The sequence below is a fragment of the Nesoenas mayeri genome, assembly GCF_963082525.1.
Source record: "Nesoenas mayeri genome assembly, chromosome: 2".
Lineage (NCBI taxonomy): Eukaryota > Metazoa > Chordata > Aves > Columbiformes > Columbidae > Nesoenas > Nesoenas mayeri.
Window position 1 is genome coordinate 74,765,223 of NC_137543.1, and position 15,477 is coordinate 74,780,699.

The 15,477-nt window shown below is 35.6% G+C and overlaps 1 protein-coding gene across 1 annotated transcript in view; it reads right to left on the reverse strand.

The window, feature by feature from the left end:
* ABCA13 (ATP binding cassette subfamily A member 13) overlaps positions 1 to 15,477 on the reverse strand; it is a gene marked incomplete at both ends in the record, with an annotated part of 166,975 nt that overhangs the window by 85,302 nt on the left and 66,196 nt on the right. The window contains 5 exons of the mRNA XM_080364158.1: positions 6,650 to 6,880; positions 7,280 to 7,437; positions 8,264 to 8,460; positions 10,678 to 10,896; positions 12,138 to 12,363. Coding sequence (XP_080220284.1) covers positions 6,650 to 6,880; positions 7,280 to 7,437; positions 8,264 to 8,460; positions 10,678 to 10,896; positions 12,138 to 12,363 — 1,031 coding nt within the window. The remainder of the gene's footprint in view (positions 1 to 6,649; positions 6,881 to 7,279; positions 7,438 to 8,263; positions 8,461 to 10,677; positions 10,897 to 12,137; positions 12,364 to 15,477) is intronic.

Sequence of the window (15,477 nt, forward strand, 5' to 3'; positions counted from 1 at the left end):
TTTGCTTTCAAAGACAAAATTATACAGGTCAAGCTATTGCCCATGGTGTATTCTGGTTATCTTTGACAATGATGGATACCTTCCATGACCATTTCCCAGATCCTTTATGCCTACACTTCACAACTGTCCTTAATGATAAATGACAGTCATCTGCAATGAATGACAATTTTCCAGTACTTTTATCCCCAAAGAAATGGCATTATCATCACATTTTCTTGTTATAATTTATCAGACTGAAAAATACAGTCTCTGATTACTAGATTCTTTATTAATGTAATAGCTTGAACAAATACTAAGTTATGTGTTTTGAAATGTGGATGGTAAAGTATATCAAGTTGTTAGGTACAGTATGCTCTGTTTTCATTACTTTAGGAACAGTAAATCTTCCTCTTGAATGAAAATGCAATGTGGAGAAGACAGACTGTTTTGATTTGAAATTGGTTCAGATATCCGAGCTACACCCTGAAGAAATATGAAATTTATCATTATAAAATAAAGGGTACTCAAACCTGTACTTTGAATGGAAGTCTTGTTCTCACCCCTCACAGGAGTGGATATTTTATTTGCTTAGTGAGGTTTTTTTGCAGTATAGTTATGTATTCACTAATTCAACAGGGACTGAAATTGTTCAGCAAAAAGATCCTCTGCAAAAAGTCATCCAGTAAAGTTTGTACTTCGTGAGAAAAGATCTCATTTTAGGCCACATTTCCTGGCACTAATTACTCATTACTGGCAGATCCACTTGAATTTATCTTAACAAATAACACAAGCTTTGTTCAAAGTTATTATTTCCATTACAGTAACAATTAAGGTCCAGGACCACTCTGTGCCCATGTTCCAAAGGGGAAAAAAAAAAAAAAGGGGACAGTATATAGAACAAAATGTTTGAAATCTGACCAAAGAAGACTATAATCTAGATATAAATCATCAAATAGAAAGACACGTGGTAAGTATAGAACCATCAAGATCCCAGGAACGGTGAGAAAATATTGATGAGCTTGGTGGGCAACATCATTAGAGAACCTGAGTCTTGCATTATGCAAGGTATCACATTAGTTAATTCTGAGAAGAGTTCAAGGAGAACAAGCTTCCTAAGGTTTAAAAAATGTTAACAAGGACCTCCTCCCCAGCTTGCAAGAAAACAGAAAGCACAAAGGAACTTGTTTTAAAATAGATGTGTAAAGGAGCCTGAAAAAACATGTCACTTGGGAGGACAAATGATCATCTACTATGAGAGGAAACAGCTTTTTTTTTTGTTTGTTTTAATGTGCACATGGATGGAGATTAATACATTTTTCTAATATCTTACAGATTTTCTATCTGTGGTATACCTCAGCAATATTTATTCGTTGTCAGTATGAGTCAAAGAGGCCAGTTGCCAGAGATTGGTAGGAAGCTGTACGTTAAGGCTGATGCAGTGAGAAAATGCTTGTGTGTATGTGTACACACAGCAGAAGGGCTGTGAAGTGATACAGAGGTGAATCACAGTAAATGTATATAAACCTGCTATTAAAGGTAGATCACATCACATACACAAAGAAAGAATTACCAGATGGTAGCAGGCAGTATTTTTCCTTTGCTTGTGCATTCCTCAACTTTTGGAAATTCATGCATATTTACCTCTGTGTTTGTGACCTTTATAAATGTGGCTGCTTCAGAAGGTACCTAATTTTCTACTTACAGGCTGATTCAGCACTATTTGTATGGCCTAGGTGTGCTGTCCGTGGAACATAGGGCATCTTCTCTGAGTCCTGCAGTAGCTTCAGAAATACCTTTCGTAAAATAGGAAAAAAAATATTTAGAATCCACTTTCTAAAACCCACATAAATATAAATATAAATATAAATATAAATATAAATATAAATATAAATATAAATATAAATATAAATATAAATAGACATAGACATAGACATAGACATAGACATATCTCAAAACACCCAGTCAGATATTAACAGTGGCTGCTGTAGCCATCCTGCTGGAATACGACTATAAAATTGGCCAAGATCTCTGGCAGAGGAATCCTGAGGTTAAGAGGAAAGGAATAAGTGCCAATAGATGCAAAAACACCTATATAAAGATTTGTTGCCCCATGAACACTACTATCTGCAAAGATTTTTAAATAGATCGGCTGCCCTTGATTGACGTTTTATATTTCTAAGCTGTGGCATATGTTGGAACACAGTTACTGCAGTTTTTACTGGAGGCCTATTGACAGCTTAAAGTATCTTCTGATACTCTAGATAGAAACCTCTGGGCACAACTGGAACACTACCAAAGAGTTCTAATTGTACCAGTACAACTAAATGTAATGTACGAAATCCTACAGAACTGAGAATCCACAAAGGTCTGGGAAGTGTCAGTAGATTTATGCAATGATGTGGGCAATAATGCTATTGAAAGATATTTAAAGGGCAATGCAATCATCAGGAAAAGTCAACATTAACAACATCCTGCCTAACTAATACTATGGAGAGGGCTGTGCAACAATGCACATCTTGTAGCAAAACTATTAGTATGCATACCACAAACTGGGAGGAGATGATAGGATCCTGTTACTTAAAATCACCGTGGGAAAAAATTAAATTTTTTTTTAATAAAAGTAACAATATAAAAATCTGCACTAAATCTGCATTGCATTTACACTGCACTAGTGTAAAATTGTAAGGGTTGAATCTTCCTAAGCAGGGGAACACACATCAGAAGAGTGTTAAAGATAACATTAAAAAAAAAACAAAACAGCACAATGCACCGACTTTATAATCATGAGATCTATTTAAATGGTATATAGACTTTGCCAAATAGATTTGTGTTCAACATACTGCTCCCTGCTTAATCTTTTTTCACTGTTCTGTTCACATAAAGTCATTTGAATTTCATAGAGACGTATATCATTTTTCAGTCCCTCTGTCTTGCAGAAGCTTGGAGCAACTTTCATAACAAGTCGGTTATTAACACTCACCCCATTCCTTGTAACCTCAAATGTAAAATAAAATATTTTCTTATCCCGAACTGCAATTTAAACAGTGATGTAGAAACTTCAGATAAGAAGAAAAAAATAAAAGAAAAATTAACAGAAAATATAGCTACCATGAGTATTTCTAATTGAGCAGCAAAAGTACAACCAATTTTTGTTTTCTCTTGATGAAAACCTTCTCCTGTTTTCTCTTCTGTGTTTGGGTTGAGTTGCAGGACTTAGATTATAACCACAGTGCAACTCTCAGAAATCATTAAGAAACCATTTATTTCTTCTGACAAAAGAACCTGGTATTAGCTATAACAAAAAATTCCTTGTTTCCAAGGAGCTCATACAATAGACAATAAAAAACAGTCAATTTGAAGTACTTTATAATTGTGCAAAGATATTCTTGACTTGCTAAGTTCTGACTGTTACATAAACCATGTTTTGCTTGGTCAATATAATTGTCATTTAACAGTGGTTATTGATTGCATGTCACCTGCTAACTTTCAGGGGACACTTTTGGCCATTAACAAGTGCAAAGTAGGAAGAAATTAATACCTCCTGACATTTTTATATTAGGCCCTGGAGGGAGATCCTGACTGACCAAAGTCACGTTCTAATTTGTTGCCTTGGAGCTGTTTGCTGATGGCTCCTCTGCACACCAATTCGTCCAGCAAACCCAACTAATCTGAATCAACTAAAACCACAAAGGAATTGCTTCTCCCTGGCTACAGTGAAGGCTACACTACAAAATGTTGCCTGTATATATTCAGTTCAGTGTCCAAATTCCTGCTGGGGTTGCAGACACACACATTTTCTTACTTAATCATGTCATGTCACTTGAAGAGAGGATGCAGTTATGCCTTAAAGAAGAAATAAAACCACCAAATACTTTTCTAATATATACCATATCTACTGTAGTTTCACCAATGCAGCTATTCTGATACAGCTATAGAGGCAGAAGGTCACCTGACTTGCCCAGTCCTCCCCATAATGTCCAGGAAGTTCTCAAACATCCCATTAAGAATGGGAATCATTAGGGACCATATTGTACAGAACAAATAACAATCTATCTAATGTATCACAGAATATCGTGAACAGAAGTAATATTAGCCTAACAATGTTATTAGCAAATGAAAAAGATATTTAAAACCTAAAATGAAGCAAATGCAGTATTAGTGAGATGTTAGGAAGTGATTTTTTTAGAACTTCAAGACTGCTTTGAAGTATGAATTGAATCTTGGTTTCCATTGAAGAGTAAGATATTTAAAGAGTACGAGTGCCCCTCAGACTGGAAAAGAATAATGGTAAGTGTATAAGAGAACAAAAAGGAAGGATAAAATAAAAATTATAACATCTTTCTTCCTTTTAAGTCAGAGTTCTTTGTTTCCATATTGAATTGTTTGAATAGACTAAATAGCTCTATTATGTCCTATCCATTTAGTTGCCAATGCAAAGAGGCTTTTGATAAGAAAATCGAGAGTTGGGCTTGTAACAACGACTAATGCTGAGATGCAGAGATGACAGAAATCACCCCAAATTAATGCATTAACTCCTCAAGCTGAAGGATGATACATCAATATCTAATAACACCTTTAAAGCTTTTTTTTAACCTCCCCTGCAGAAAACAACCAAAAGCAAGCTCTCAATTGAATAACAGATGTAGCACACTGAAGAAGCTTCATTATATTTCATGACAACCTCACATTTATTTTACAGATGCCAGTTCTGAAAAGTTGTATGATACCCCACAGGGACATAATCAAAAAAGGTTCCAAATATACACATTACCTCAGAATCTATAAAGTTTGGCAGTGAACAGTATTCTTTCTTATAGTATGTTAATCACCCTATGTAATTTGAAAGAAAATAGCAATTTTTCAATAAGCTTCTTCAATAAGTTTTTTACTTGCCTCATAGAATTGTATAGTGGGAACATAATTTAAATTATAACTTTATGTAAAATATTTATTAAATTTGTATGAGTTTTTTTTCTCCTCCCCCACCTCTTGCCATAGCGAATGTTTGCCACACTAGCTTTATGTACTGTGATCATTTATAAGAGAAACACTGAAGAGATGCCTTTTTGTTTTTAATAACTAAGTTGTATAGAGCTTAACTTTAAAGGAAACCACATACCTGCTGGTAGATCATTCTTTGAACTTCAGTTTATAAACAGTTGTGCAAAACTTAATCCTTTATGCTTGTCCAGAGTCCTAAAAACCTATGTAGTAAACCAACATACTCCTAAAGATGTCTCCCAATGGACCACTTCAGGATAGAGCAGCTCCACATAGTGGTGTATTGGTTCAATAAATTTCATGAAAATTGTCACTTTAGGTTTACTTCTATTATTTGGGTTCTACTTATATTTTTTCACAGATTATATAACATGAAAAATTCTAAATTTGTAAAACAAACCCAGAACTGTTGATGCAGTTTCAAATATCTGACACCATTAATTCCTATGCATATGGCCTACACAGCAAAGATACAATGCACGGGTTTTCAAGTGTGTCATCTTCATAAAAACAGCAAAGATGAGCATCTCCCTAGGGGATCTTGTGTTGCAGCTGACCACAGTACTGTATCATACCATTTAATACATTTACAGGGAACAGAGGGAGAAGTGACACATCCCTTTTCTATACTAAGTATTTATTGCCATGTGTTAAAAATGCCACTCTACAAGAATGTGCATCTCATTGCTTTTGTGTTTTTTTTTTTCTAACATATGTTAAATTTTCTGTTAGAAAACAATCCAACATTGTCTGTCTTTAACAATATAGCTAATCACTGGATTACACAGTTTCACAAATTGATATTGAATGAATTGTGCCATCAAATAAAAATACATGTGTTTTGTGCATCAAAAAAAATACTGAGTCTCTTATCATCACTTGAAGAAGTGGAAAAAAATATATTTTCAAAAATATCTATAATACAAAACTTGAACAGTTGTGGTTTGTGGAATCTTGATATTTAGATGTTATAGTCAGAGTAAAAAGAGTCCAAGCAAAATAACTTCTCACTGATATGGTTATTTACATAGAGCTAAATTCAGAAGTGATGAAGTAGCATAACAGAGTCTCTTTCTCTGATCTTTTTGGTATATATAGGCACACAAAGATATGTATACATAGGTATATTAGCATGTATATATGTTCATGTATACATGTATATAACTGTACCTCTCTCGGTATACCCACAAAATACTCTTTAGACATTTCCCTACACAGTTTTACCAAGTCTTAAGAATTACAACTTTGCAAGTCTGAGAGTACCCTCAGCATCTTTTTTTCCACCCCAAGAGCTACCTTAACTGAACCGGCAGCTTTGCGAGTTCATAGCTCATTCCAGTGCCAAAGATTCAGGACAACAACAGTGGTTCTTATTAAATCAATGAGACATTAACTTTTTCTTAAGTAAATGCAGAAATGAGCATGTAAATGTTACACAGTTCCTCAGTGTTCACATTGGATTTTTGAAGTTGTAGTGCTGAAATTAACAGTGCAGCAAAGCGAGAAAATATGTGTTTATACATTTTCCCTGAACTTTTTTTTTTTTTTAGAAGACAAGTTTCTCACAAGAAACTGCTGTGAAATATGAAAGATACAATAATAGCAACTGGACGTTAATACAGGATTCTCTACCCAAGAAAATGTCATGACACAGAAAAGCTAAAAGTACCTCTTCCAAGGTGGTGTCAGAAATGCCATAGCCAGTCACATGTAGATGATGAAGGCTTTGATCTAAAGCCTGAAACAGAGCTTTAAAGGAGGTCTTATCTGCCATTTCTGGAATTACATAGGTCAGCTCAGTCCCACTATTCTCTTTCAAGAAGGCTTCTGGGATGTGGGTCTGTACCAAAGATGTGACGCGAACAATATGCTTAGGATCCTGGATTTCAAACAGAGAGGGCTATCAGGAAAGAAAGATAATCATGCAAGTTAAATGTCACCAGAAGTATGGGATTTCATAGTAGAATTCATATAGGAAAATTTCCACTGATGAAACCATATTTCCTAGGACTAAAGAACAGTGAGACAAAGCCCTTTTCAGCTAAATATTGAAATTCATCATTTTCAATGATGTAATTGTCTTCTTCCAAATAAGAATAGTAGTAGTAACAATAATCATAATAATAATACCATCACCTACCCAATACAATCAAGAAAGCTGATAGAAACATATTTTGCGCACTATCTAATAATTTATATCACATATTACTTCCTGGCAGGGACATGCACTCCCTTACCATATACATGACTATTACTTGGCAGGCACTGTTAAGTTCTGTTCAGTAAATTTATAGGATACCTTCTTTATGAGCGTTAGACTGTGTCCCTGGCCATATGTTTCTCTCAGATAAGAGGGAGAACCACAGCACCTCAGCTGGCCATGCTGCAGGATGGCAATGTGGTCGCTGAGCACCTCTGCCTCATCAAGATGGTGAGTGGTAAAGATCAGTGTGCAACCTGCATCAGAAAGATTGGTACAAGTATGCAAAACTTGGTTTCTAGAGAAACACATCGTGCTTTCATGTGGGTCCTTTACTCTTAAGGGAAGAAGTTTCAGGGCACTTCAAAACATAACTACAAGGCACAAACCAAACTCACCTTTGGATTTACAGTCTGAGATTCAGGTCTAAACCTGTTTTGCCTTGTGTTATATGTAGTAAGCAGTATTAAATCATTACAACTTCAAGCTGGTTTAAGAGCTTAAGAAATTACTTAAAACCACATAACAGCAGTGTCTATTTCAGTGGATCATTCACTGTGAATTATTACAGCTAACTGAGTTCTCACTAACTGAAGAGTTTGCTTCCCACAATCGGTTTTTAACCTTATCGCACTTAAAAATTGATGTAGCAGACTGACTAATGAGTCTATTTTCAGTAGAAGTGTATACGCATCTATATATAGATATGTGCAAAATCAGAAATGAAAACAAGAAAATAATTTTGACACACTAACAAAAAAGAAAGAGGGAGGGGAGGGGAAGGGAGGGGAGGGGAGGGGAGGGGAGGGGAGGGGAGGGGAGGGGAGGGGAAACTTCAGAACAGGACTCAGAATTAACTCAGTCTTCTGTTAGACTGGGCTTCTTTCATGAGATAGTAGATAATTCTTCTTATCTCACTTGATTCCTTTAAAGTTTCCCAAGTTTAATTAAATATTACTTCTGAAATGAATGTGTTTGTTTATTGAATAGCAGTACGAATATTGTGACTCTCCTTTTTAAATTTATTGAAACAAAATTCCAGCAAGGAAAATAAGCAGCAAGTTATGTGTATAAGCTTTGTACCAGATTTGTACTTCAGAAGAACATTCCAGATGCTACGTCGAGAACATGGATCTACTCCACTGGTAGGCTCATCTAGAACAACTGTCTTCGAGTTTCCAATAAAGGAGATGGCAATTGACAGTCTCCTTTTCATTCCCCCAGAAAGGGCTCCAACAGGTTTGTACTGATGTTGGGATAAATCCACATCTTCCAGAGCTCTGAAATAGGAGGACAGAAATGGGACTTGTTTTTTTCATGTCCACTCAGAGCAGAATTACTCAAATGTTACTGTAAATGGAAAGTGAAAAACTACAACCTCTGACTGATTATACAATTAGGTGGCAAAAATGAATAGGAAAAAATTTGTATCTTTACCTACAAAGTACATCAGTACATCAAAATACAGGCATCAACACCTTAAATGCAAATTCTGGATCAGTATTGTGCAGGATAAGGACAAACAATTTTGAAATTAATTCCAATAAAACAAACACCAGTTTGTCCAATGATTTCAGCAAACTCTAGGTTACAACCTCTAAAACTATTGTAAAGATGGTTAGTGCTTCAGTGTTTACAACTACCTAAAAAACCTTAAAAAATATATGAGCTTTTAGGAAACTTGTAATCATTTGAAATAAATAAGGTGATACTGATGCTTTTTTTTTTGCTTTTTTTGTTGTTTGTTTTGAAGACATCTTTCTGTAAAGTAAACAGACTAGTGATCCTTTGGTAGGATAATACTACCTAATCCTGCCTAATCTAATTCTTGTGTTAAGGACTGGGAGATACCTTATAGAAATCGCCTATTCAACCCTTGACCCCTGATAGTCTTGCATCTGAGCAGTGTGTGGGAATGTGCTCAATAAAGGAAGCTTTCAGTTGCTATCAGGCTTCCAAGCGAAACACAAAAGTCTCAACAGTCCTAAACTAACTTCTTGAATCATTTCAGTGAACGTACAGTCTGTAAACCATGCATTTACCCTAGGAGAATTTTTCATTTCTAAGAAAACACATTTCTATAATTGTTGCATAGGCATATATCAAAGAAAATTATTCTTAATCTCTTTAGAAGAGATCTTTCTTTGCTTAATAAAACCCAAATTTATTTCATTGTTTTGTTGCTTTTCTAATTTCTGTGAAGTATTTCATTGCCTTTAAAAAAACAAGTAAATTTTTCTTAGCAGCAAGGCCTGCAGAGTCCTGAGTATTCTTATGTGCCATTAGTATGACAGACTGCTGCTGAAATTACAATTCAGCAGTCTAAGTACAATAAAATACAGGATATTATTTTGCATAAATTTTAACCAAATACTATATCTGGTTTTTCCTTGTTGTTCTGGAGAGCTGTTTCTGTTGTTTCTAGAGAGAACGCAGTATCCCACAGTAGAGATTTTTCAGATTAAAATTTTAAAGTATCACGCTTTTATGATAGCTACCCAAAGGGAAAGCCATTTTGCCACAACTGTGTCTACATATGCCCAATTGTACACTTCAGGAGAACTCTCATCAACTTGGCATTTATTTCCATTGAAGCATGGAAGTGCCCAGCCCTCCACACAGTCTAGCATGAATCAGAAAGTAAACAGAAACTATTTACACTGACACACTATTAGAAGAGCATACATTTTATTCTTAAAGTTCAGAAAATGCAGTTTGATACTAATGAACAAGATTTCACCCTGTACAGTTTATTAGTGATTTAATACATGATGCAAAAATGAAGAAGATCTAGTCCTATAGGAAAAAAGTAGCAGTCCAAAACCACTAGCAAACATTCTCAACCTGACAAGTGGCTAATCCCCTGAAGTCATGTCAGAGCTCTGACTTGTTTTTCTTATCAGATTGTCTGTTTTTAAACCCCTTCACTTATTGAACACATTAAAACTCTGAATTTGAGAAAGGAAAAAAATACGATGTCCTATTTTAAAAGACTGTAACAGGGACCATCTTTAGCTGCCTTTTCTGGTTTTCCAGTCTTCTCTCTACTGCAGGTGAGGGAATACAAGATAATAAATGCATAAAGTCAGTGTTGGCTTAACTGAAAACTCAGGGTGAACACAAAGCGGTTTACTTTCTATCTGCCTCTCCAGCAAGGAGGGAGGTAAGGCAGACAGCATGAGGTGGGAACCACTGCAACTGCTACCAGGTTCACCATCTCCACTCCAGTCAAAGCAAAATTATTTGATGGTTCTGTATACCAGATTTTCAAACATTTGCGTTTTCACTACAAATACATTCAAGTACAGATTAAAACTAAGAAATCAATTTTCAAAACACAATTTCAGAATATGAAGTGTGATAAATACTCATGGAAAATCTGCAGTTTTCATTTGCTTTCACTTGCAGTTTAGCTTTAGCACTTTCTTGTTTAAGTGCCTTGCAATAGAAACTACTGATTTACTTGACAGATTTCAACAAATAAAAGGAAAACTTACCCACTGACTTGCTGATTCAACTGTTCCTTTGTCCAGCCAGGTGCCTTCACAGATCCATAAAGCAGTAGATGTTCTCGTACTGTTAGTATGTTGAACAAGACATCATATTGTGGGCAAACACCCAGCTCTGTCCTGATGGCAGCCAGATCAGTACGTATGTCCTTTCCATTAATAATAATGGTACCAGAGCTTGGTGGATATAGGCCAGTCAACAGTGATCTGATACAAGAAAATAAATAGAAATTTTTTAAAAAATAAAAATAATAATAATAAATTAAAAAAAAATCAGCGAGATCATGTGTGCTGATTGTATTACATAGCTCACACTTGGAACAGCCTAGTACCCTTAAAGCAACACCAATTCCATTGAGCATAGTCACAGAGACACCACTCTTACTAAAAAAAAAAAAAAAAAAGTCTTAACAATCCATCATTTCCTTACTTTCAGAACAAAGCCTGTTTTTCCCAATCAAATATGACAGATTGTTTCCTTTTTCACATGTGTATTCTAGCTGACAAGTAATTCCTAATTGGATCTTGTCCTGCATCACTGGTTTTCTTAAAGCTGATCATAGCTAACATAAAAGTAGAAATACATAGATGTCTTAATTGAGATGTTTTTAGTGTCATTTTCATTTCTGGTCAACTGCCAAGAGAGACGTTCCTTTCAATCTCTAGGAACAAAGGACAAAATCCCATAGAACTCCACATTGTCCATGTAACAGGAATACATCTGGGATGTTAGAAAAGAACACTTTCCTGAGATATTTTCAGCTCCACAACTTGATATACCCAGTTCCTAGTTGAGCTGCTCCTGAACTAAATAGTTTCAGTGGCACAGAGGACCCAGTTTTCTATTCATTACATTGTTTTTGTTGTAGAGAGAATCATAGAATCATTTCAGTTGGAAGAGACCCTCAGGATCATTAAGTCCAACCATAACCTAGCCTAACTCTAGCAATAAACCTTGTCCCTAAGAACCTCGTCTAAACACTTTTCGAACACCTCCAGGGATGGTGACTCCAACACTTCCCTGGACAGCCTGTTCCAAAGCCTAACAACCTATTCCATCCATAATTTTTTTCCTAATACCCAATCTAAACCTCCCCTGGCACAACTTGAGGCCATCTCCTCTTATCCTGTCACTTGCCTCCTTTTCTCCAGGCTAAACAGCCGCAGTTCCCTCAACTGTTCCTCATAAAACTTGTGCTCCAGACCCCTCTCAGTCAGTCCAGATCCCTCTGTATGGCCTTCCTACCCTTCAGCAGATCAACACTCCCATCCAGTTTGGTGTCATCTGCAAACTATGACCTCCACTTTCCATGTGCTTTGGGGAGATTACTAAACATTTATTTGGGAAAAAGAAAAAACAACATAGGAAGTATTTCACAAACATTTAGAAGTGGGGAAGCATGGGAGAGATCAGAGGGGACTGTAACAGTATTAAATGGCAGACTTACATAACTGTTGTCTTGCCAGCTCCATTAGGTCCCAAGAGTGCTGTTATCTGACCTCTGTGGAAAGTGAGGCTGAGACCTTTAACAGCAGCTTTCTGGCTGTCCATGTGCTCTTTGGTCAGAGACAGCAACACAACACCAATGGTGGCGCCTTCCATGCAAGGGCCTTTCCAGCTTGGAGGTGCTGGTTCTGTGTTGGGGAGAGTAGCAGATAAAGATGGTCCTGAATCTAAACATATGTGTGTGCACATATGGAGAATAACAAATTAACTTAATCCATGTTGCCATTTATCAAAGCCTAGAACAGATTTTCAGATGCTCCAAACTCACATAAGCTTGACTAACAAAGATGCTATGACAGTTAATATTTGCTAAGAACTTGACCTATTTGCAGTTTCAAAAAGCAACCTAAAACAATTATGCCAAGTTGCGTGCATGTCCACGTACATCTCCATGGAGTCAGAGAATAGTTGTTATATTTTATTTCTAATACAAAAAACATTTATAATAATGTTGCTTGAATCATTGTTTTATGCCCATAAGCATAAGAAAATTCTGTGTGAACTACTTCATATATACCATCCAGTTTCGGACACAAAACATTAACAGGCATAGCAAGATAATCCTCTCAATTCATCCAGTCAAAAAAGCAAAGCATTTTCCTTTATTAAATGATTTAGAGCAGCAGTCTAGTCTAAGCATAACTGAAGGTCTTCAAGGCAAGTAGATACCCAGCATTTTCCTAACAGTGAGATGATCAGAAGATACAGGTAGCGCTGATTTCCTTTCTATGTCAGGAGGAAAGGTTGGCACTACTTTCCAAACATAAGCACAGTCAGTCACCATCCCCATACATTTATTATTAATATACAATATTTTATTTACTCATTACAACTGAGAAAACTGGTAGTGGGATTTTTTTAATTCTCTTTAAACAAAGGCAAGCCAAATTGGAATGTTAGTCCAAAGAAACAGAAACTGTTGTGGATGAGAATTATGAGAAGAAAGAATTATCCCTTTAAAGATATATTTTATATATCAAAACATAAAAAAATATATATTTACATATATTTATAATTTATATCTATATTTGATTTAATTTGATATGTAATTAAATAAAATATAAATAAATAGTGCAAGAAGAGAGGTTTATACTCAGTACCCACATTTCTGCCAGCCATACTCTAGTAATAGTTCCAGCTTGTAGAACATACACTCCAGCCTTTCCCTGACACACCTCTGATTGCCAAAGTGCTTTCCACACCCACTATACCAGCTCCTACCTGGGATATATGGAACAAATGGAGAAATCTCCTGGGAGAAACTCACTTGGCTGTTCCAAGCAAATTATCCATGAAAAATGCATTTATCACATTTTCAGTACAATCACGCCAAATTCTTATGAACGAGAGAAAGTCCTTTGCATGCAGGGCAGCTACCAATTTACTTAACATGTATCATTTTAAGCAGAGGACAAAGTTGTAGGTAATCACTTGAATGGCTTAAGCCACAAGACCACACTAGTGACTTCTCAGACAGAGGTGAGCTTTTTCTTCACTTTCCACAGAGGACGTGGTGAACCCAAGGGGAAACACTGAAACTCTTCAATTTAAGTAAGGGCCAAAGACAATCATCTTATCTAAGTGGAATTGTTTCCAATTACAGAAATTCAGACAAAATTCATACTGATAGCTGTTCCACAAATGCTTAAATGAACCTCAAAACCTTTTGACGTTGCCCTGCTCTAGGAGATATCAATACATGAGTCTGTTGAGTTGTTCATATACTTCACCTGTGCTACAGACAACTGGATCATTTCCAAGCTACTGTAACTTCCAAAAAAAACCACAACAACCCATCATGTTGTTTGAAGGACCAAGAAGGAATATAGGTGAGTGTTGCTTACTCCTTCATCCACAAAACACAAATGAAATATGAGAAAGTCCTTAAAGAGACCTGAGAGAGGAAAAAAACCTAAAACATCTAAAATAATTTTAAGCGAGTGAAAAAAGAAATAGGAGAACAGTGAATGTACCTGAAGGCAGACAAAAATTAGTTACAATAACAGTGGCTTTTTAAACAAAGGGCTAAGAAGCAGAGATAGAAAGAGTAGTGATTATGGAAGAGGGAAATAAGAAATAGAAGAGAAACAAATTAATAAGTTCATTTTTCCACTGAAACAAGAAGAAAAAAAAAAAACAGTAGATGAGGAGAAAGAAAATGAAACTGCATGGGCAGGGAGAAAGTTTATATATCACAACACTTTTCAGATTCAGTAAGAGGATGAAAGGGTTCAATGAACTTCAGAAGATTGTAGAAAAGAGGCAATACACAGGAACAGGATGAAGCAAAGAGGTACTTGTTTTGATTTTTTTAAATAGATTTCTTAAATATTTATGTACAATAGTTTTAATTAAACAATTCAGGAATTACAGGTGACAGCACAATTAGCAGTTAGTATATAATGTTCATAGTATACACTATATAATGGAGAGAAAGGTACAAGGTCTAAACACATATTACAGAACCAAGCAATGGTAAAAGCAGATTGATCAAAATCAGTACACTGTTCAGAAAAGAGCAATTATTAAAATTATTTTATGACTACAAACCTTTTTCTTGGAAGCTTTCATTGAAGAAAAACATATTAGAATTCAGATAATGTCTCTTCCTCCTCTCTGCACCACATAGGTTCTTCCAGTAGGAAGCAGTAAAAGGGAAGTACCATTGGTTCTTTAATCCAGATTTTCCTAGATTATAATTATGATAGAAACTGTTGCAAAATTTACAGTATTTTCATATTTGTTTGTAGACTACTAATGTCCTATCACTAGTTGCAAAGAGCTGCTTACACCATTTAATTAGTTCAAACTCTTAGCTGAGCTTAATAACACGGAAAAAAAGTCACTTGGCCATAACACCAGGTCCTGGATAAAAAAAATCAATCCTCAGTGATACTGTGCTTTACCCTATCTCTAAATCAGCTTTAAAGTGGAACAGAATCATAGACTTAACAGCATGTAGGCACAGCCTAACACAATCATGTAACCTAGAGGGGAAAAAAAAAAAAAAGTGGCCTGACAAGAGAAACAGCTTTATATTCTAAAAATAATCTATTGTACCAGTCATTAAAGATTATTTTTCCTTTATTATCTGTACAACTTCAATAAATCAGCCAGCATAAAAAACATGTATCATACAATTCAACCAGAAAGAGTGAAAATATGCTGCTACACACAGCCTAAACTTTGGCATTGCCCAATCTTTTTCCAGGCTTCACTTACCAATCACACAATACACTCTCTGTGTGTTTGGAGTTGCATGTCATTGACACTGAAAGGCA